This window comes from Mucor mucedo (genome assembly GCF_025094135.1).
Source record: "Mucor mucedo strain NRRL 3635 chromosome Unknown EV154scaffold_10, whole genome shotgun sequence".
Lineage (NCBI taxonomy): Eukaryota > Fungi > Mucoromycota > Mucoromycetes > Mucorales > Mucoraceae > Mucor > Mucor mucedo.
This window is the reverse complement of record NW_026252294.1, coordinates 396,358-418,755: the sequence shown is the minus strand read 5'-3', so window position 1 is coordinate 418,755 and position 22,398 is coordinate 396,358. Positions and strand designations below refer to the sequence as shown.

The window sequence follows — 22,398 nt, the reverse complement described above, 5'->3', positions numbered from 1 at the left end:
TATCAGACGAAATACATTGAGAGTGATTTACGTTGTCGTGAATTGGAGAAATTATTAGCAGAGACCAAATTCAAGTTGGTAGAATATGAAACTTGTAATAGCAGTAATGCATCCTCTCCTCGTGCTTCTTTACAGAATAGAAGACCCAATTCATTTGTTCAGTCAAAACGGTCTTCGCTCTCGATGCTTGTCAAGGTACCTGCTACGTCCAATGGTCCTTATTCCCCACCTTACTATGATAACAACAACAACAACAACAATAGCAGTAGCAGAGAATCCACAGAAAGTATGCGTTCTACCGCATCTGCTTCTTCAAGCGCCATGCAGAAAAGATCCAGTGTTTACTCTCGTTTCCTTAACGCTTTGGGAACAGGTCCCTTGGCCGAAGAAGCCACAGAATTAACAGAAGAGCCTAAATAAAATGACCTCTCACACACTCTCACACACTCTCACACACACACACACACACACACACAATGTATTTCCTTTTATTATTATTATTATTATTATTATCAATACCCCCCACCCCCCACCCCTTTTTTTTTTTTTCATCACATGTTCACACACACTCACAGATAAATAAAGCCCTTTTTTTTTTTTTTTTAAAAAAGAATATATCATCTTTTCTTTTCCCTTTACATAATAATAAAAAAATGCTTTCAGTTACAGAGATTATCCCTTCGGATAATATTCATGCGGAAGAAACGCGAGCCAATTTAAAACGGTTAAAGGAACTAACAGAGGGGTTAGAAGGATGGGAAGAAACGGATGATCAAAGTGGTGTCAAATTATATCATCAGCCAGACGCGAGTATTCCTCTTGTACGTGGAGATACACTTCTCTTAACAAAGGATCTTCCCCCTGGTTGTACTCCTTTGGCTGTAGCTACCGTTGCCACGTTACCTGGCTGTCGTCGCATCTGTAAGTTCTTTGCTCCTTTTTTTTTTTTTTTTTTTTTTCTGTATACACGCGGTTCTTAACGCGGTGCATTAGGGGATGAAAAGTTTGATGAATCCAAGGTGTTAGAATATTATTCTCGATATGAATCATTGTTCTGGGTAAAATTAAAGGCTCCATGGCCAATCAGGTAAAATATATATATATATATATATACGGGAAACGAATCCATCATTAAAAAAAAAATTTAAACAAACCCGTTTTAAATAATTAAAAGCCCTCGTGATTTTGCTGGTACGTCTATTCGAGACGTAGGCGAGAATACGGTGTATTGCTCCATGGTATCTGTGGAGGATGAGACAATTCCGGATACATCGGGAGCGGTGCGTGGACAATTGCTCGTGTCAGGATGGAAGTTATCCCAATTAGCAGGAGGGATCGGAATAACGTATGTCAATCAGGTAGATTTAGCCGGTTATATCCCGGGTGCTTTTCTCAAGAAATTGTTGCTTCAAATTCCATTGTGTGCAGGTAAAGTCCGTGATTACATCATGACGCATGGATTTGTACCTACGACGACGGTCATTCAAAATAATACACCGGTAGAATTTAAAGGAGAAGAGTTTCATCATGAGGAGAAGAAATACACGCTCCAATTATCAAGTCAGGATGCTTCTACTCATACGGTATGCTCTCAACGCATGTATCCTGATGGTATCCAAGTGGAATTAAAGGGAGAGGCAGAGATCACACAATCCGTGGATACGCATGGGAACGCTCTCGTGCATCTCTCTCATATCAAAGGTCTTATTCAATTATGCATTACAAAGAAATAAAAAGACTTTTTTTTATTATGATCATTTGGCTGGGGGAATCATACCCAACCCACTTGCCATGGCTTATTACATGTCCAGTATTTGGGATGACAGCTAAAATTTTCAATCTCTTGATCCGGTGTCACATGGCCATATTTATCTCGCATTGCATCAATGTATCCTAAAGCTTTACGTTTTTCTTCTTTACAGATCACCCATCGACAATGGCGACACACGCTACCTCCACTCTTATTGTATCTAATTATCAGCATTAGTTTTTTCTTATGACAATATGATTTTTTTTTTTTTTTTTTACCGGAGACCGCATTTGTTGCAGAGGTACACATAGGGTTTTCCCTTATCATAAAAGACCTGTGTGCTGGGAAAGGGCCAATGGTAGGCCTTTCGCATACATCCATCGGAAGCTTCTTGACAAGCTTGACAGGGACCTTTACTCTTACTCGGTCGACCTACCGTAAGTGGTGGAGAGTAGAGTAAAGCCACAGGACGGGATATCGGACTGGTAGGGGGTGTATGAAGTTGTTGTTGTTGTTGTTGTTGTTGTGATGTAGTAGGTCGGTGTGGTAAATGAATCAGACTGGGTGTAGAAGATCGCCTCTGGTAAGGATGATGTACATGCTGAGTACGTGCATGAGAGACACGTTGACGTAAATGAAAGAGTACAGAGGGAGGTCCACCACCAATGACTGTGCATACATTGGTGTTTAATTGAAATATCAGGCTGTGATCGGATATCGAAGCGATAGAGGGAGATCGATGTGGTTTAGACTTTCGGGAATGACTACAATCTTCTTCATAAGGTGGCGTTGCGGGTAAGAAATGCATGATGAGAGTGAGGATATAAAGAAAAAAAGTAAAAGAAGAAGGAGAGAGAGAGATCTATTTTTTTTTTTTTCTGATTTTGTTAAGGTTTTATAATAAAAAGGGCTGAGACACAAAATACGTGTAAAATGTGGCGGATTTATCTTCTTTCCACCCGATCATTTTATTTTAAGTCTATGTAATCTCTCTTTTTTGTTTCTTTTTTTTCTGCTTAAAGGCCTTTGTGTTCTTGCAATTGGCCTTTTCCTCCCTTTGATAAAATTACCCTAATGATTCAATAGATATAAACATTATAAAAAAAAAATAAAAAAAAAAAAAAAATCCGTGTTATTATTAATCCGAAAGCCGGTATATCACCTTTTCATATTTTAGCCGGGAATTATCATCTACACATTATCATCTGGAAAATAAAGCTTTAACGAGGATCTCCGCATCAGTTATCCGAAAAGAGAGAGAGAGAGAGAGCTCTACCTAAAGGGGGGGGGGAGGGGACGTGACGGGAGCTTCTTTTGAGCTACCTTCCCTCTTTTCCCTGCTTTGAGTAACTTTTATGCTGTACAACCCTTTTTTTTTTACATAATGTCACCTCCTTAAACCCGTAAAATGAAATTACTAACCACCATAACAATGACACCATACATATTAAATAAAAAAAGGTTGGGATGAACCATATTCATGATTTTTATTTAAAAAGGAGAATATCACTACTGTGTATCTCTTATTAGATACCTTTTTTTTTTTAACATGTCTCGTTCATGCAAAAATGAAAAAAAAAAAAAAAGTCTAATTGTCCTTGGACATCTAGGCTGCTTTCTTGGGAGGCTCATACTCACTATGTCTGCTATTAAAACTATCAGTAAAAAAAAAAAAAAAAAAAAAAAGACTCTAGTAAACTCTTTTTTTCCATCACCACAAAAAGAAGATCAAGTTATTCTTAACTGCACATGAAAGCATCACATCATCACAAGTCCCCTAACAAAAAGCTGATAGATGAACACTATTTGGTAAACTCAAGCATTTTTTTTTTTTAAAAAAAAAAAAAAAAAAAAAAAAAAACCCTCTCTGTTCACAATGATAGATGCTTATGCTATAAGTCATCAACGGGTTTAAGCACACGTATACTGATGTGTTAAAAGCATATAATACAGACAGGAAAAAAAAGGGGGGGGGTCTTGTCACTTTGCTGATGAAATCATTGAGTGAGCCCAAAATCTATACGGATTGTGTGATGCTGTTGAATGAATCACCCCGTCGTTGATAGAATGAATACAGAATATTGTGTGTTATCATGTACAACAAGAAAAAAAGATCTTTGTTAGTGATGCTAAACAAAGCGTACAATGAGGGTCTGATTTATACCATGTTTAAGCAAAATAATGCTTCACTGCATAAAAAGTTCACCTACGATTGTATCCCAAGTGTATTTTCCTATTCAACAGTGGTGATTATGTCTAATCTTCCCCCCCAAAAAAAAAGATGGGCGTGAATGGGATGTTACACTGTGAGAAGGGCTGATGAATGGTATTTTTAGCTTTTTTTTTTTTTTTCTGTATGTCAAACATTTGTCAATAAAAAGCCAGAAATACACAGCAGGCAGCTGACAGAAAAATGTTTAACATAGATTTCCTTATTTTGACATGGGGTTAAATATAAATTGTAGCATTCATTTTTTTTTTCTTTTGTTTGGCTCAACTCCCCCCCCCCCAAGTCTTGGTTTATTTAGTCAATTGCTTGACCGAGAAGAGGTGCTACCTAAGTGTATGCACACTGATATATATATATATAAAACAAACCGTGACAAAAAATGCAATTTTACCAACAAGAAACTAGTTTATCTGAGTTAATGCATAATAATAATTAATGCAAATATTGATTCTGTTCAAAAGCGTATTCCCCATCCCCCCCGCCTAATATTAATGATAGATTGTTGAACCCAAAAAAAAAAAAATTGAAAAGGAAAATAACTCTATTACAAAGAAAATGACATCATGACTTGAATCTTGTTGGGAAGCTAAAAAAAAAATTTTTTTTTCTTAGTTCCAAATATACTTGAAAAAGTCTCGAGTTGAGGGTTTTGGGGGGAAATAGTTGTAACGAAAATTGCTCTTACTACTGCTATCTAGATGAAGAATAGGGTCAAGAAAAAAAAAAGATCGGCAGTCGCAAAAAAAAAAAAAAAAACTACATTTGATGGTTATGGGCTCCGCCAAAAGTGTTTGTTTCTAAATAGTTTGAAAGCACGCCTTTACACAACTCGCACACATGTAGAATGCATCTGATACCAAGACTTTTTTTTTTTTTTAGTTCAATGCATAAAGCCCATGCGTAATTGGATTACGGGTTTTTTTTTGTTCTTTCTTTTAAAAGTATCCGTACCACTCCAAATTTGCATTGTGATGCACACTGATATCCAAAATAACCATCCTTGTTGAGTTTAAAGGACCTCGAAAATAAAAGAATAATCGAGAGAAGTGGTGCCCTTCTTACTCAATGCGCCTAAATACAATTCAATGGGCAATAATCTTCATCTAGATGAGATCTAGTTGGGAAAGTTATGTCTTTATCGCTCGTGTAAAGATGAATGAGGGGGGGAACCTATGTATAAATGGGTAGCACCATCGGTCCGAAATATACCGCCGTAAGATCCATTGATAATGGGGTCAGAGGCATGTGTTTGACAAGTGTACTTTCTGTTGGATTCAAAAAAAAATTACTTTTTTTTTTTAAATGCACCGGGTAACCTAGACAACGGGGGAAAGATGAGGGCAAACAAATAAAACGTGTGTTTTTTATCAGGATGCCTACGAAAAGATGTTGTGACACAGGTTATCCATGAATCATGGAAAGTGACACAGATTTATCGTGAATGATAAATTAACATGGATTGCCGAGAGAGAGCAGGTGATTGGATGGTTATTTAAATAGTCGGTCCAGTCTATTTTTGGTTTTTTTTTTTTTTTTGGGAGGGGTTTTTTTTTTTATAGACTATTTGAGACCAACAGGTACACCTCGTTGCTGCACCCTTTTTTTGTTTATATTGAAAAACAGACTTCTATTTTTCTCCTCTTCCTTTTTGTCACCCCCCACCCCCCCTACACAGTTCTTTCTCTCTCTCTCTCTCTCTTTTCTCTCTTTTTTTTTTGTTTATTTCTTTTTTTTTGCTTGCTTTTTTTTTTTAATATTTAGAAAAAATGGCACAATATGGTAATACGCAGGCACCTCCACCTACACTACCAAAACATGTAGATACACCCTATCAGATGAATGCACCTTCTCGTCCACAGTTTCACTATGCTGCTACGAACAATTCAGCACCTTCGTTACCTATCAACCGACAATCAAGTCCTTTACCACCTCAAGAGATGTCCAAGACTCCACCTGGTACCCGTACAAGTTCGGTCATGAACTTATCCATCAATGGCGATCAGTTATTAGATCATTCTCATTTAAAACCAGGAGCTAAAGCTTCCCTATTATCTTATACTCAGACCATCAACATGTATCGAGAGAACGCTAAAAAGACCAATAGTCCCGATATCCAATGTGATTTTGCAATCTTTATGGTCGAAGCTGCTAAACCCATTCAAGAAGATGAAGTCACTCGTTGGGAATATCTGGCTGAAGCAGAAAAATTATTGAAACAATTGGCGGCTCGTGGTCATGCCGAATCTCAGTATTATCTAGGAAACCTCTTTGCTTCTGGTTTGTTGAGTAAAAAAGGAAAGAACGAGTTTGATAAGGCTTTCCCTTTGTTTGTACAAGCTACCAAGCATCATCATGCTGACGCTGCTTACAGGTAACACTTGATCTTATATATACTCTTATATATTTATTCACCTCCTCCCCCCCCCCCAATTTACATATGTAGAGCTGCCAAATGCTATGAAGATGGATTGGGTTGTAGAAGGGATTATTCTAAAGCTGTTCAGTTCTACAAGTAAGTCCTTTATCCCCTATTTTTTTTTTACATGTGTATCTCCCTAACATCCATGGGCTTTTTTAAATAGAAAAGCAGCTACTTTAAATCATCCTGGTTCAATGTATAGATTAGGAGTGGCCGATGTCAATGGCGAGTTAGGCTTATCAAAGAATCCTAGAGATGGAGTTAAATGGTTAAAGCGATCAGCAGAAGCAGCCACAAGTGAATACCCCCACGCAATACACGAACTAGCTCTGTTACATGAACGAGGTATACCCAATGTCGTATTTGTGGATCTTTCGTATGCAGTTTCTTTATATGTACAAGCGGCCGAGTTGGGTTATGCACCGTCCGCTTTCCGTTTGGGCGAGTGTTATGAATACGGTAAATTAGAGTGTCAACCCGACCCAGCCATGTCTATTCATTTCTACACCATTGCTGCTCAACAAGGTCATCGTGAGGCCTGTTTTGCTTTGACTGCTTGGTATTTAGTGGGAAGCCCTCAAGTGTTACCTCAGTCTGACGAAGATGCCTATTTATGGGCTAAAAGAGCAGCAGAAAAGGAATTGCCCAAGGCTGAATATGCAGTTGGTTATTTCACTGAGGTTGGTATTGGTATTGTCAAGAACCCTAGTCAAGCCATGGAATGGTATAAAAAAGCCGCTGAACACGGTGATAAAAGAGCTATTCAACGTTTACAGGGCAAACAAGTCGAGACAAAATCAAAAAAGAAGAACGGCTCTCAAGAAGATTGTACCATCATGTAAACCCTTTAAAAAAAGAAATAATAAAAAACAATAAAAAAATGAAATGGGATTTCCAAACTTTTTGACCTTTTTTTTTTAATACATACGTTTGAAAACACGCGCTTTTAAACGCACACAAACCTCCACATTTAAATAAAAAATTATGTTCTGATTCTGATATACCAGTGTTCATTCTAGCTAATAAAATGATGCATGGTGGTACTTTGTCATTCGTTATAAAATGCATACGTGGATACTTTTGTCTAATATTCTTGAAAATAGTAAAAATGCAAAGAAAGCTTCTCCTCACAAACAAATATAACTTGGTCGCAGATACTGTTAGATCTTGTTCGGTATAAGTATGTTCAGTTATGAACGTTCTTCTCGGGCTTGGTGTGTTATTCCCTGCAATCAACGCAACTAAGTCAGATGTGGACCGTGTTGGCTCGTTTAAATTGTCTTTTTAAACGAGTTGATCGCCGAGAATGTTTTGCTTTATGGTATGCTTGTTGTACATGATGAAGAGGCCCCCTTTTTTTTTTGTATAAAGGTAATAACTACGTGATTTATCTAGACAGTAATAATTCCAGTACATAACTAACAGCTTTTATGTCAGTAATGAAGCGCTATTACAAGTTGCAAGAAATGATACAGTCCATTGTAACCTGGACAACAGTAATGGTTTTAACCAAGCCAATCTCTTTCTTAAACAGGACGGTCATTGGTTACTCTTACGACGATGAAACTTACTCGTCAATCTTTAGCCACTCTAGCTTTCTTGACGTTAGAAATAAACCCATTCAAATTGTTAGTCTCGTTGATTGTTTCTGGTGTATTAGACGGAGTATAAATGACGAAGTAGCTATTATATCACTACGGGGAAATTTTGGAGTTAATAAAAGTGACAAAACGTGAATAAACGTGAATTAGAGTTACTTCGAAGTTAATTTTTTCTATTAACCCCAGTTAAACGCTTCAAGGATCTCGGCTTTTTATTCTGCGGAAATCTTTTTTCATAAGCTTTTTAAGCTTATCTTGAGTGAGGGAATTGTCCACGGACAACTTTCTTTTAGGTAACAATTTATAAGGAAATTTTACTTTAGAGAAAACGATTTGACTTACCGGGTCATTGTACACAATAGAAAGCATCCGATTTAAGAGACGTATCTCCTTTCATTGAACTTGAATCATTTCATGGTCTTAATGAAATGCATCTCTGGGGTCAAAATATTGGAAAACAACCTTGGTCAATTGTAAACGACAAAAAAAAAAAATTTGGAAGTAAACAACCCATTGTTCTTAAGGGCAGCATATATACGACAATTGAAATCAGCCATAAAAAATGCTCAACAACAATTGCAATATGGTTCTACTGATGGAAATTTTTATGGTAAGTTAGCAGACTCTTCAATGAAAACCCATTTAAGTTCTCCAAACATAATTATAATTTTCCTCAGCCTTTTCCAGTGGTAGAACCCCTCGCAGTGTTGATTGGATCGATTTTTGCCTGTACCTCATGCCAACATTACTTGCAGAGGCGTTGGTCATACAAAAAAAAATTGATGTGGTAGATACCATCAACAAAAGAAACGCAAGACCAAAATCAAATTCATCCCATCAACTGGCAAATGCTGATGATGATTCCCTCGAAAATCAATTTGATTTTGGTCGCAGTAGATGAAGCTGTTTGTGCATTGAGGGTGTTATCAAGAATATGCCAGATCACACAGAAGTTTAGCTTTATTGAGATTGATCTTTTGGAAATTGACGCGTAGATTAAGTGAATATTCAAACGTGATACTCGAATATTAACAGTTTCTGTCCACAATTATAGCTTAACTCCCAAATGGCACGCATTTTTGTTAAAACGACTTGGTAAAAACGTCTTTACCATAAATCAGCATTATATGCTTCATGTGACAGAAGCAATTAGGCAGCTGAGCTCCCTTAAACTGATAAGTGCCAGACCAATGGAAAGACAGATTGGTACTGTCAAAAGGCTGAGCAAGTCCAGGAGCAAGCCCGGGGAAAATTCCGTGACTGTAGTCAAAGACCTTTGCTACAATGCTTGCAAACGTTGGAACGAGCAAGTTATTACCAGTCCTGTTGGTATTGTGCTGGAACCGATTGAGGGGCTCCAAAAGCATATCGGCGACGAATTGTTTTTAGACCTCCTAAAAAATGTGCACCTGGCGTTTGCCTCCTTGCAACAAATGCCAACCATCGCTGATACGGTAGAGATAATCCACACTTATTTCATCACCACAAACAGCCAGACGATAAAAAGCAAAAGTGGAAACAAAAAAGCAAAAGTCATGATCAAAGGTGTCGGGGAGGTAGGGTGTGGCATTGCTGATATTGACACAATTTTCAGGTATAATGGCACAATCTTCTGTTTTGCACAAGTGAATAGTCAAGTACAGCGGGAAAGCTACACTTACTATTATAAAACAGCAGAAATTAGTTGTAAATGATCAATTTTTCCTGCTGATCTTATATGCTTGGCTCCGTTGTACTTGTGCCCTCCATGTTAGATTCTAACTTGGAAACATTAAATAAATAAAAAAACACCACAAATAAAAATTGGTTTACATAATATTTTGATTAATCATCTTAAAAGACTCGTTCACACACTTATTCCTTTCTTTTTTCTTTCGCCTTATTTTTTAAAATAAAAAAAATACAATGCAATTTTTGAGGTGCTACGGCTACGGCCAGTTTTGCTACATGGTGACCTCTGAGGCTGGGCTGGCGTTCGCGGGCATCTTTTCCACGTAAAACATGTGTTTCGTTCAAACACATATAATTTATATGTAAAATATATATAGCACGTTGTCTAAAAAAGGCGTAGGAGTAGGCATTGCCATTTTGGATGATGCCGCTATCTCTTCTTGTAAATTATTTGCAAGTGGAGACGAGAACGTCTGCGTAAGTCATTTATGTGCATACCAATGACATATCAGATTACATTTAATTTGGTACTTTATGACATAGACAAATAAACGTGAATACAAAACTGCAGATGTGCTCAATTATCTGGAGTTAATCTTTAATGCAACGTACGTAGTTCTTTGCTTATCATATGGTATACAATGATGTGATTTAATATTAATTCTTCTACTGTGTTTATAGACATAGCTTTCATTATACCAATGTTGATATTAAGGAGGGAAAACCCTCGTTCAATTCCTTGTTTGTCTACCTATTTCTTGAAGCAATAGCTGCTTTCTTGGCAGACAGTATCCATTAGTGTAATGCAGGATTTAGACTGGAGGGAGGCATCTTTACAATTCATAAACAAACAGCTGAAAAGTCTTGGGTTGTATAAAGAAGACAGCCATGTATAATTAGCTGATGGTATAATTAAGCTATACGGATTAAAGGGTCTTGAGCTTCTGTTGTTGGAGACTTCCGGCAGCTTATTGGGAATACCGATCGAGAAAAATGCTCGTCTGACCATCAAAAGGGCCTCTTCGGAGACCTTTCAGTGGTAATATCCATAAGGCAACTCTTGAGACATTTTGCAAATGCAGGGCTTTTCTTGTCCCTGCAGCAAAAAAAATTTTTTTTTTTCTTTTTATCTTTTGGCTTTTTATCTGATCCAATTTTTATTAGGCGAAAGTCTTCATTTATGGGGTATGCGCTACAAGGATCAAGGTCTATTTTAAGCTGTGGTTTGAGACCCATCTGCATGTACTTGACCCATTATATAATGATCTCTAGATTACAGGTTAAGGTCTGCTATTTTTGACACTAACGATCGTATTGAATCATATTATAACTCCCTCAGTTTTATCTTGACTAAAAATCTAGTTCTTAAGTAATTTGCGATTGACTCCTCTGTGTTGTTTATCTTAAGTTCATAACTTATTATATGAGTGCATATTTTCACATTCGACTCGAATCTCATCATTATCAAACCATCAATAATAAGATATCGTATGGAATAAACATAATTACTTTCCTTGTTAATACTTGCTGTTACTTTATATTCATATTCTGCTAACGCTCTTTTTATTTTTTAAGTTGACTACTTCCAGTCTGGTGCTCACTTTTATACTAATTTCCTGTTAACGTTTCCGTCAAGAATCATATCTTGCGCTTATCCTTTAAGAACTATTACTAGTATCTTAACAGTGCTATCCATCCCCAAGTTATTATTTAGATTTGGATCTATTAATCAAAGAAGTGTAAAAAAAGGAAGTACATTGTACTTTAAAATAATCCGAGATTCTGCGCTAGCAGGCATATGAACAAAGTGTTTATACTAGCTTTTGATGTCTTCTCTATTCGTTTTATTCTATCAGACAGGTCTGAATCTTCCATATCGAGATTCACCAGTTGTTCATCAGTATACTGAATGTAATTACTTAAATTTCTGAGTTGTAGGGATTGCCTTCTTCTTCCCAGTCCACTGCCTCATTTCCAATTTCGTTAACAATATTTCCATGACCGTTCTCAAACACGGTTTTTCCAGTGATTGAGTATATGAAAGCTTGTCTAATAAATAAGATAAAATAGGAAAAGGTTTAGGCGAACTACAAATCGATAAACTAAAGGCGACTATGCAATTTTGTAATCTAAAGTGCCCGAATCGGCCAATTAAATTCACACAAATCGATATTTATAAGCGCGCGCAAAATTATTTGAAATCGCGCGGTGGGCACTGTATATCATTGGATGATTAATTTGTCATGAAGCATTGTGTTTAATTGGATATTTGCTTTGTAATGCACAATTGATTGGATACTTTTTGTCCTAGTTCCACCCCAGTCACAAAGTTTTTTTTTTTTTTTTTTGTAATCAGTTATTAAACCCCTATTTAAGCGATCTTCTTTTTTATTTAGAAAATGCTTTCTTCTCGTTTATTTCGTATTCCCTTTCGTAGAACTTTTACTACTTCTTTATTCAACATGGCTCCTCAACATCGTCAAGTTGCCGTTATCGGCTCCGGACCTGCTGGTAAAAAGAGGATATGATATACTAAACACGTAAGATGTCTAAACTCTATATTCTAGGTCACACTGCTGCTATTTATCTTGCCCGTGCCAATTTAAACCCCATCATGTTCGAAGGTATGATGGCCAACGGTTTCGCTCCCGGTGGACAATTGACCACTACCACTGATGTTGAAAATTTCCCCGGTTTCCCCAAGGGTGTGATGGGTGGTGAATTAATGGATTTAATGCGTGCTCAATCCGAAAACTGTGGTACAGTCATCGAGACTGAAACCATTACTAAGCTCGATACTTCCAGCCGTCCCTTCAAGATCTGGCGTGAAGGTTCTGAGGATCAAGAAGAGCCCACCGATACTGCCGATGCTGTTGTCATCGCTACCGGTGCCTCTGCTAGACGTATGTATTTGCCCGGTGAAGATAAGTACTGGCAAAATGGTATCTCCGCTTGTGCCGTCTGTGATGGTGCTGTCCCCATCTTCAGAAACAAGCCTTTGGTTGTTATTGGTGGTGGTGATTCTGCTGCTGAAGAAGCTATCTATCTCACAAAGTGTAAGTTTATTTTTATTTTTATCAGAGAGAGTGAGGGAGAAAGAAAAGTGAATTAAACAATAATCTATCTAGATGGTTCCATGGTTCATGTTCTCGTTCGTCGTGATCAACTCCGTGCTTCCAAGGTTATGGCCAAGCGTCTCTTGAGTCATCCCAAGGTCACTGTTCACTTCAACACTTCCCCCACAGAAGCCTTTGGTGATGGAAACCTTTTAACTGCCGTCGGTACACACAACAACATCACCAAGGAAGATGGTAAGATTGATGCTAGTGGTTTATTCTATGCTATTGGTCACGATCCCGCAAATGCTCTTGTCAAGGGTCAAGTTGAGCTCGATGTTGATGGATATATTAAGACTGTTCCTGGTACCTCTGAGACAAACGTTGTTGGTCTCTTTGCTGCTGGTGATGTCCAAGATAAGCGTTATCGTCAAGCCGTTACTTCTGCCGGTTCCGGCTGTATGGCTGCCCTTGATGCTGAACGTTATTTGAGTGAACTCGAATCCGAAGCTGCTGAAAAGTTATGAATTTTACCTAGACTTTAAAAAAAAAAAATAGATCAAAGTCTATTATGTTATTTATCCCCCCAACTCTCTCTTATATTTTTTTTTTAATAATACATCTATATTTTGAAAAAGTAAGGGACGTTCTATCAAATATTTTATATCGTCCAATGGTATTTTGTGCGAGTTCAATTGGTTCGTGTTACAAATCTGATTTTTTTTTTTTTTTTTTTTTTTTTTTTTGTAAATTTCACTCTCACACATATCTCGATTTGTTGTAAAATAAAACATTTTTATTTCCCCTCACTTTTTCTTCTTTTCCCTTTATTAATTTTTTCTTTAATTTGGTATGGCAGATGCAGCTACACCTCAGGCTGGTGTGTTCTCAGGATTAAACCCTGCACATTTTAATTCATCCGATCCGATTGTCCTGTTTATTATACAAGTAAATAAAAAAAGTTGTTTCATTTTTTTTTTTTTTTTTGAAATATCACTCATTAAATGCATGATGGATAGGTTGCAATTATCCTTGCCTTTTGTCGTATCATCGCTATTCCCTTAGGTTACTTGCGTCAACCCAAGGTCATTTCCGAAGGTAAAAAAAAAAAAATACGTAAATTATTATTGTTCTTTATTGATGTTTTCTTTAAAAGTCATTGCGGGTATCATTCTTGGTCCTACTGCTATGGGAAGAATCCCTGGCTTCAAACAAGCGATTTTTCCAGCAGAATCACTTCCATTTTTAAACCTGATTGCAACCTTGGGTTTAGTCTTCTTTTTATTTCAAGTAGGACTTGAAGTCGACGTCCAAGTAATCAAGAAAGATTGGCGTAAAAGTGTCTCGATCGCTGTTGCAGGTATGGCCTTACCCTTTGGTTTAGGGGCGGCTGTCAGCGTAGGACTTTATAAGCTTCAGAATGATTCGTCTATCCCCTTTGGCAGTTTCTTGTTATTCTTGGGTGTTGCCATGTCCATCACCGTAAGCAGCTGTTTTTATTCATTCAGTGTGTGTCTGTGTATTCATTCATGTATTTAGGCTTTCCCTGTATTAGCTCGTATCTTGGCAGAGTTGAAATTACTTCGTACCAAAGTTGGTGCTATCACCATGGCAAGTGGTTTAATTAATGATTGTACTGCATGGTAAACAAAACGAAAAAAAAAAAAAAAAAGCTTAAATGAGATAGGTTACACTGAGGCTGATATCAATTTATTTAGGGTTTTATTAGCATTGGTCGTTGCATTGTTAAATTCATCGGGTGGTATTGTTGCATTGTATGTGTTTTTGACAGCCGTTGGATTTACAATTTTTGTCATCTTTGGGGTGGGACCTTTATATCGTAAACTATGCGTACGCACAAACTCATTTGAAGATGGTCCTTCACCTCTTCTGATGACAGTTACACTGATGATTGTATTACTATGCGCTTTTGTCACGGATATCATTGGTGTTCATGCTATTTTTGGCGGTTTCCTTGCTGGTGTCATTATCCCTCATGAACACGATTTGTCGATTAAAATTACCGAAAAAATTGAAGATATGATCAATATCATCTTTTTACCTCTGGTAAGGGTCCCCCAAATCCCATCTTTTCAAAAAAAAAAAAAAGTTATTTAAATCGTTTCCAACATATGTAGTACTTTACTTTATCTGGTTTGAAGACTCAGATTGGATTATTAGATACAGGTATTGTCTGGGGTTATGTCATTTTGGTCATTTTCTTGGCTTGTTTTGGCAAAATCATCGGATGTACCGCCGCTGCTAAACTGTCGGGTATGACCACCAGAGAATCCTTAGCTGTTGGTTTCTTGATGAATTGTAAAGGGTAACGGTAATATCAATCCATAACTCAACTCAATACTAACTTAATTATGGCAATAGTCTTGTAGAGCTCATTGTATTAAACTTGGGTCATGATGCCGGTGTATTAAACGACCAAGGTAAAATATGATACAAAAAGTATCACGGGGTTCGATATTAATTTATGTTTAAATTACACTAGTATTTGTGATCATGGTGGTCATGGCCCTTGTGACAACCTTCATGACAACACCTGTTGTACTTTACGTCTATCCAGAATGGTATCAAAAACAAACAGCGGTCGATGATTCTCCTACCCTTGATAACCGAGTAGATTTCGTAAGCCAGATCGATGAAAAGGGATCCATCATATCATCCATTGAACACAAACGTTATTGTGTTGTTACCATGTTAAATCGCATCGAATCTGTGCCTTCCATGATGGCTTTAATACAACTTTTCAAACGTGATAGAGTCAACGTATCAGCTGAGATGCACGCGCTTCGATTATTGGAACTGACGGAGCGTACATCTGTTGTCATGAAATACAAGGATCTGAGAGAGTCAGAAAGACAAGATCCTATTTTAAACGTGTTCCGTACATTCAGCAACTTGATCAGCATGAAGTCATTACAAACACATCTCGACTATTGTCCATCAACAGAGTATATCAAAACTGTGTCTGATTATGGAGCAAAAGTGAGTGCAGACTTGATCTTGTTGCCTTGGATTAACCGGTATTTGATCAACAATGAAAATTATGCATCTGCACTAGCGGATGTCACTTCTACTGCAGATGTAGAGTTTGTTAGTCAGGCATTTTCCACCATTCACCATTGCACCACAGGTCTATTTATTGACAGAGGGTTTGGACAAGTTCACGATGGTGAAGCGATTTCACTCGTACAAATCATGGTCTTGTACCGTGAAGACTGTGAGGATGATAAAGCAGGGCTATTGTTTGCTTTACAATTACAAACCTATAAAAAAGTCCATCTCACAATCATCAGAAAAGGTTCAGAGACAGGTGCATTGTTGTATGCAACAGACGAATCGATTCAACATTATATTGAAGACCATAACATCGATACGTTATTCACCACTCATGCAGATACGACCAGTCATGTCAGTTGCCAATTTGTTCCCGATATGAGTGGATCTGGTATCACGAAACATCTCACAAGACCTCTGGATAAGCATGACTTGGTGATTTTGGGAAGACGCTATGACGGTACTTCCATTGACGAAGATCAAGATTATGAAAATGCACTTGGTAAAATGGGTTTTAGTGTCTTGAAGAACGAGTCCAACAATACCAGTGTGCTTATCATTCAATCTGCTTCCAGCAAGTAATTTTTTTTTCCTTTTCTTTATCTTTTATATATTCCATATATCTATTCTACTTTATTAAATCTTAGTCACTATTTGAATGCTTTACGTTTTGTAATTTGAATTTTTTCATTTCGGGCTTCGCCTTATGAATTTTATTTAAACGCATTCTCATTTGTACCACGCATTTTAAAACCAAAAGGATAGGTAACTATAACGTGATTTCATTAAGTCTTGCCTTACGTAACTACTGACTCTACTTAGTAATCGATATTTAAAATGTACCAAGGGGTATTTTGTCATAATAAAGTCAAGCCCCTATTCATATACATGTATTTCTACTTCTTCTATGCATCAAACCGTCCTTCGACAAGAGTTTATGTTAAAGATTGTGTAAAGGTTTTTTTGTTTTTGTTTCAAGAAGTTTAAAGTCGACGGCATTTTCTCTCCCCTGTTCAATTCCTTTAAAGTAGTATACTAATTTTAACCCCATACTCACTTCTCTATAAGTAGATAAGCTAATATTCAAACACTAAGCCCCCCATCCCAAGAACGCTGTCATTGAAATATCGATTATATATATATATATCAATAGCAACTAGAGTCTTTTATGGACCATCATGGTTTCATAAATATGAGCTTCTGAGGTACAAGGTTTTTTTCAAAAATAGAAAAAGGATGGCGTTTGTTTACATGTCAAATTATGGAGTCATTTGACGGCTTTTTTGGTTGGAAATAAATACTAGCCTCATCAAAACAAATAAAAGAACTATACATCCTTACTGCATTTTCAGACAGAAGTCACCAGCAACACGCCGATCAAAAATTTATGCATCAAATTAAAGCTTGGGCAAAACCACATGTGTATTAACTGAATTTGTCACCGTTTATTATTTATATATTTTAAGAAAAAAAAATGGTGAAGAATCTATTCGGGCTTGCCGATTAAACCTTTACCCCAGTTCTGGATGACACGGGAGCACTGGCTACGAATATGCTTGGAACGCGGAGTCTTCCAGAGACCTAAAGCATCAAGTTGTCTAGCATGATGGACACACTGTTCCCAATAGAATTTCGCGTAGATTCTATTCTCCACGACATTCTGTTAAAAATAGAGGTTAATGGGATGTTTTACCACAAAAAAAAAAAAAATAGGGGGAGGGGAGAGGCGGACTTACGTCAAAATCTGATACTTCTTGTTCAGCAGGTCTAGGCAATTGAACCATATAATCATACGGTAAAACCCAAATTTCATTACCTTGTAAATAACTAGAGAAAATACAAGCAGCTCTGCTATCCAAAAATCTTTCTGAGCACCAAGGTTGAATGGTTTTACTTTCGATGATGACAGGTTCGTAATGAAATTCATATTTTTCGACAGCGTATAAAGACTCAGCTTCCAGCCATTTCTCTAAATCAGTGGGACCTTCGTTTTCCTTCCAATGTTTGTCATCCAAAACCATCTTATCCTCGTTAATGATCGCCATCAATTGACTCTTGTCCGTAGGAATATCGTCTGTTAATACTTCATCCATGTCTTTGAACTGAAAGGTAGGTAATGCCAAGACATCGCCGGATTGTAATAATTGATCGATTCTTTCCTTATTGAGTTCCAAAGTACGGTGTAAATCAGTAGCAGGGATCACATGGGGAGGTAAATCCATAATATAATCCGTTTGAGATAATAAGCGAGCTAAATTACGTTCTGCATTACGAGGAAACAAGACAGACAACTTGTCGCCAGGTATTTGCGCAAGATGGACATTGACGTTCTTGAATAAATCGGGAGAAGATTGATATTCTTGGCTAATTCTCTCGACCGAGGCTTCATCTTCTTGTTCAATATGAATAATGACAGAAATGGGGCCTTCCCAATATCCTGTTAATTTCACTAATTCATCCCATGTATCTGCTGTAGCTGTTGTAACAATAGTAACTTGATCTTTTTCGGGTGCAACCGTGGCTTTTAACCAAAAAGGCTGGATCAATTTAGCTGCATCATAGTAACTTTTACTAAACAGTTTGTGCATTTTCAAACCATGTGTCATTTGAGTAATGAGTGAATATGTTTCCTCTATAAAAATCTTTTAGCCATGGGTTGATTGACTGGTACAAGCATTAAACTTACCTTGATCGTAAGTTCTTTGAGGTATCCAGTCTTGACTGAACTTGTCATCTAAAATTGAGTTTGTAGGCTCCCTGGAATTGACAGCGTTTGTGGGGAATACATATTTCCAAGAATGGTTCAAGGTCAAGAAGACGGAAAAGATGACATAGAACAAAGCTAAAAAACGAACAATCCGGGATTGAATGAAACGATTGAAAAAAGAAGGTTTCGAAGTGCCACCGAATGCAGCACCATGTTTGGCATGTGGTAAAAGTGGGCCGGAAGGGTTTAAAAAAGTATGGATTTTAAAGATGAAGGCATTAATGAATCGAGGCAGATTACTCGGTCTATGAGTGTTCGAGGGAGTTGCAGTGATGCTAGGTCGGGCACGTTTTATATTATCAGAGGTTGGAATAGGTATCTGATTTAACGAAGGCTTTCGTTGATGAGAAGTAGTCTTTTTGGAGGTCGTAATCGAGGTTGACCTCGAGTGCTTTGGTCTCACTGTTGTCAAGCCAACATCAGACATTATTTAGGAATAAAAAATAAAATAAACCAACAAGGCTTAAAATCTTGGTGTAATAGAGGACTCGCGGACTACCAAAAAGTGTCTGGGTTTATCCATTACAGGACAAAGGATTATTGAATCTTCACGATCATGGTTTGCTCTATCAATACCCACTCCTTTCCATCATCAGAACCACATACAGCGATTTTTTAGGTTTTTCCGTGGATTATTAGTGCTTGTTAAAGGATGTTTGAGCTATGTTTTGGAAACATGAATGTTGGGCCGTGTACTTGTCTGTGGCTGTTCTTAATATCCCTAAAATTTAGCATGCTACCAAATCTCTATTGCATCATTGTCAACTAGACTCCAACCATTTCTGAATTTTGCATCTATTTAACAAAAAGAGGTTACTAATTAAATCGAAAAGAAAAAGTATTGTATCAACCAATCAACTATACAAAAAAAAACTATGCTTTTTCGACATTCTTCGCACTCTGTCTTCATGTGAGTGAAAAGGAGCTGCCGTATTATGAAGTTTTATCCATAACTTTCCAGTGTTTAGAAAACTGAAGTGAATTCACAGTCGAAACTGTATACTGTGAAATATCTGCTTCAAATTGCTTTATTTCTCCAGGCTTTGTGGGTCGCACTAGCTTGGTAAACCTCTTCAGTTTGCTTTCCTTGGGTCTTTAATCACCAGTGTACCGATAGATATTTATCTTACTTCTCCTGTACATACATTACAGCTACACACGGCTTCCAGGATCTATAAAGACGCAAGTGTCGGTGTCTCGAAGATCTTTTATTGCCAATGTGTGTATGTATATAAAAACCTCGTCATCTTGTATGAGTAATCCCCTAGTAAACCTTTCGGATGATTTTTTGGTCTGTTTCTAAAGGCTATAACACTGATGGAATAGTACGATCTTTAAAGGATGAGATATTTATAATCGAAATTTGCGGACCATACGCCAATAATACGTTATCAAAAATACAGTTTTAGACGCACAAGGCTACATATAGACTATTAAGAATGCTGGCATGCTGGGCAAATAAGTGAGGGTATAGCTCTTTGGGAGCAATTTGAAAGCTAGACACGAGGTTCATGCATACGAAAGGTACGATTCTGTTACAAGCGATAACGCTTAAAAATTGAGGTTCCTCTAAGGAATCGAACCCGGCTCCTCATTGGTTAAAAACTTTGTAAGTCTTTACATTATAAGATTTATTGTAATATGCCAGAAAATTAAGCGGATCGTCGAGAGCACAAGGTTGCGCTATTTACTACTTTTATCAAAGACATATGTGACGTTATTGAATCATTTATACCCCCAGCAAAATTTTGAGGCTAGAACTCGCGTTAAGCATGAAAAAAAGTAGGATAGAAACAAATTAAGGGTCTCTGAATTTGTAAAAGCGATAGCCTATTAATTAGCAATTCATTAATATTAAAATAACTGAAGAGCATACATTATGTTAGATCGAAGAAAAGCAATCCGAAATCGACTTCAGTAAAAGCTTAAAAAATGTTGTAAGATATTCGGAGTAGATGATTATCTCTTGGTTTGCTTATTAAAGACCCCTTTCCCTTTACTAAATAAAACATATCAAAACTGGAGTGATATGTCCTCTTTTTAGTATATGTTTAAAACTTCGCCTCGAGAATGTCGAGTTCTACGGTTGTTGGTTACATTGTGATTGTTCTTAGATTGCCGATAATATACAATAATCGCCTCTTTATCTTAAATGTAAAGCCATCATCTTTGATACACACGCTGTCGTATGGTGGTACATCAATAATTAACTCGTACTATCCTTCGATACGGATCGGGAGCTGCCCCTCTCCCATTATTACTATGGCTTTGTTGATTCGTTAATTGCAGTAGAAAGAAGTAATGTGCCTGTTTATTTTCTATTTTTTTCATCTGAGCTCATCCCCTGAAATATTCTGGATAAATTTGAAGGTTAGGTTGAAAGATAGAAGGCAAGCAAATTAAAATCTTTCACCACAGAAATTACGGAAGGGAGTGAAGGGTATCCCGATTGACCATTTACAAGGTTTTATGTAGAATCTATTTATGTTATCATTAAAGCGGGAACTTCAAATGGATATAATTGGACAAAAATGCGTGGAGTTTTTTAACATCTAAATGAGACTGGAAGCACTGTATTAGAAAAACAAAAAAATAACTCCGTTTAAACGTGTTAATAAAAAATTTCTTTTCCGGCTTTTTTGTTATTCTTTCTTCTCTTTCCTTATTGCAAGTATGTCCTATTCACCTCAACAACAACAGCAGTACGCACCTCCTCCTGCTCAAAATGGGTACTATGCTCCCCCACCCCAACAGCAATATGGTCAACCTCAATATCAACAACAACAAAGTTACGGTCCACCACCACCACAACCTTATTACCAACCTCAGTAAGTGCCCCTCTTTTTTTTTTATGTCTACTTATAGGAAAATTAATTTGAATGTTAGACCTCCTCCACAAACAATTATTGTTCAACAACAACCCAAGAAAGATGATAGCGATTGTTGCACTGCCTGGTAAGCTTCTTTTCAAATGTTTCTCTGGTAAAGATTGTGTTGGCTAATTAGATTATTTTAGTATGGCTACTATGCTCTGTTGTTGCTTGTTTGATGCATGCACATAACTATTCTAACTAATACTTACTTTACTTAATACAACAACAATAATATTGTACAACTCTAATATACCGATAGGAGTTTTGGCTGGTTTACATATTGGAAGGAGGGGTGGTTTTGAAGGATAAAAGGAGACTGTGCCCTCGTTGTACAATAAGATTTTTTTTTCAGGCACAATTTATTTATTTATTTATATAATTGTATGGGTATAAGAAACACACATGGTGCTTATTTTGTTTGTGTGACATTAAACCATTCATGAAGACCTACTTTTGCCTGACAACGTTTTAATGTGGGGGGTTGCAACATCTCTGTTAATAATGAAATGGGTGATGTTGATATTTGATAGGATTTTTCAAATAGCAAATCTTGCTCGAAGTCTTCTTCGTCTGAAGTATATTCTTCATCTTGTTCTTCGATCAGTTGAAATTTATTCTCTCTTGGGCATATCATCTTTTGTTGACAATAATATAGCCTCCATCCTAAATTATCTAGGCGGGATTCCTGAATAGAAACTAAACAGTCTTTCATTTAGGGAACTACAAATATAGTCGTGTATAAAAGATGATGATAGTTACATTTCCATGCTAATAGAAAATCCGTCCAACATGGCATGCCCAGTAATAACGCTTGTGCTCTATTGTTCATCATTTTTTATTTTGAATTTTTTGAATTTTAAAAGAAGAAAGAAAAGGATAAATAAATAAAAAATGTCTGTTTGCAATTTTGCATCATATAATTAGGGTTTCACACTCGCTCTCACACACTTTAATACATA

At 36.9% G+C, this 22,398-nt stretch overlaps 8 protein-coding genes across 8 annotated transcripts; 6 read left to right on the top strand and 2 right to left on the bottom strand.

The window, feature by feature from the left end:
* The first annotated feature begins 617 nt into the window (after nt 1-617).
* On the top strand, nt 618-1,755 carry EV154DRAFT_495395 (uncharacterized protein). The gene is made up of 3 exons (XM_051600033.1): nt 618-921; nt 994-1,087; nt 1,175-1,755. The coding sequence occupies exons 1-3, from the start codon at nt 654-656 to the stop codon at nt 1,731-1,733; spliced, it is 921 nt and encodes a 306-aa protein (XP_051462007.1). The 5' UTR covers nt 618-653; the 3' UTR covers nt 1,734-1,755.
* Nucleotides 1,756-2,670, bottom strand: EV154DRAFT_457723 (uncharacterized protein). Its single transcript, XM_051597419.1, has 2 exons — nt 2,029-2,670; nt 1,756-1,970 (listed from the first exon to the last, which is right to left on the bottom strand). Exons 1-2 carry the CDS (start codon nt 2,556-2,558, stop codon nt 1,772-1,774), a joined length of 729 nt encoding a protein of 242 aa, XP_051462006.1. The 5' UTR covers nt 2,559-2,670; the 3' UTR covers nt 1,756-1,771.
* A 2,951-nt stretch (nt 2,671-5,621) lies between these two features.
* On the top strand, nt 5,622-7,298 carry EV154DRAFT_495392 (uncharacterized protein). Its single transcript, XM_051600032.1, has 3 exons — nt 5,622-6,349; nt 6,422-6,492; nt 6,563-7,298. The coding sequence occupies exons 1-3, from the start codon at nt 5,747-5,749 to the stop codon at nt 7,239-7,241; spliced, it is 1,353 nt and encodes a 450-aa protein (XP_051462005.1). The 5' UTR covers nt 5,622-5,746; the 3' UTR covers nt 7,242-7,298.
* A 1,130-nt stretch (nt 7,299-8,428) lies between these two features.
* On the top strand, nt 8,429-10,470 carry EV154DRAFT_559347 (uncharacterized protein; the record flags this gene model as incomplete). The annotated part of the gene is made up of 7 exons (XM_051605544.1): nt 8,429-8,466; nt 8,525-8,610; nt 8,678-8,893; nt 9,036-9,594; nt 10,049-10,148; nt 10,215-10,279; nt 10,353-10,470. The coding sequence occupies 7 exons, from the start codon at nt 8,429-8,431 to the stop codon at nt 10,468-10,470; spliced, it is 1,182 nt and encodes a 393-aa protein (XP_051462004.1).
* A 1,610-nt stretch (nt 10,471-12,080) lies between these two features.
* EV154DRAFT_599183 (thioredoxin reductase) lies at nt 12,081-13,437 on the top strand. Its single transcript, XM_051607096.1, has 3 exons — nt 12,081-12,182; nt 12,239-12,727; nt 12,800-13,437. Exons 1-3 carry the CDS (start codon nt 12,134-12,136, stop codon nt 13,252-13,254), a joined length of 993 nt encoding a protein of 330 aa, XP_051462003.1. The 5' UTR covers nt 12,081-12,133; the 3' UTR covers nt 13,255-13,437.
* A 12-nt stretch (nt 13,438-13,449) lies between these two features.
* EV154DRAFT_495389 (Sodium/hydrogen exchanger family-domain-containing protein) lies at nt 13,450-16,465 on the top strand. Its single transcript, XM_051600031.1, has 8 exons — nt 13,450-13,675; nt 13,747-13,825; nt 13,884-14,209; nt 14,267-14,370; nt 14,446-14,794; nt 14,866-15,053; nt 15,110-15,168; nt 15,231-16,465. The coding sequence occupies exons 1-8, from the start codon at nt 13,580-13,582 to the stop codon at nt 16,379-16,381; spliced, it is 2,352 nt and encodes a 783-aa protein (XP_051462002.1). The 5' UTR covers nt 13,450-13,579; the 3' UTR covers nt 16,382-16,465.
* An 820-nt stretch (nt 16,466-17,285) lies between these two features.
* EV154DRAFT_413122 (uncharacterized protein) lies at nt 17,286-18,405 on the bottom strand (the record flags this gene model as incomplete). The annotated part of the gene is made up of 2 exons (XM_051595548.1): nt 17,286-17,459; nt 17,536-18,405. 2 exons carry the CDS (start codon nt 18,403-18,405, stop codon nt 17,286-17,288), a joined length of 1,044 nt encoding a protein of 347 aa, XP_051462001.1.
* A 2,834-nt stretch (nt 18,406-21,239) lies between these two features.
* EV154DRAFT_559343 (uncharacterized protein) lies at nt 21,240-21,628 on the top strand (the record flags this gene model as incomplete). The annotated part of the gene is made up of 3 exons (XM_051605543.1): nt 21,240-21,394; nt 21,453-21,521; nt 21,583-21,628. The coding sequence occupies 3 exons, from the start codon at nt 21,240-21,242 to the stop codon at nt 21,626-21,628; spliced, it is 270 nt and encodes an 89-aa protein (XP_051462000.1).
* Nucleotides 21,629-22,398: the final 770 nt, after the last annotated feature.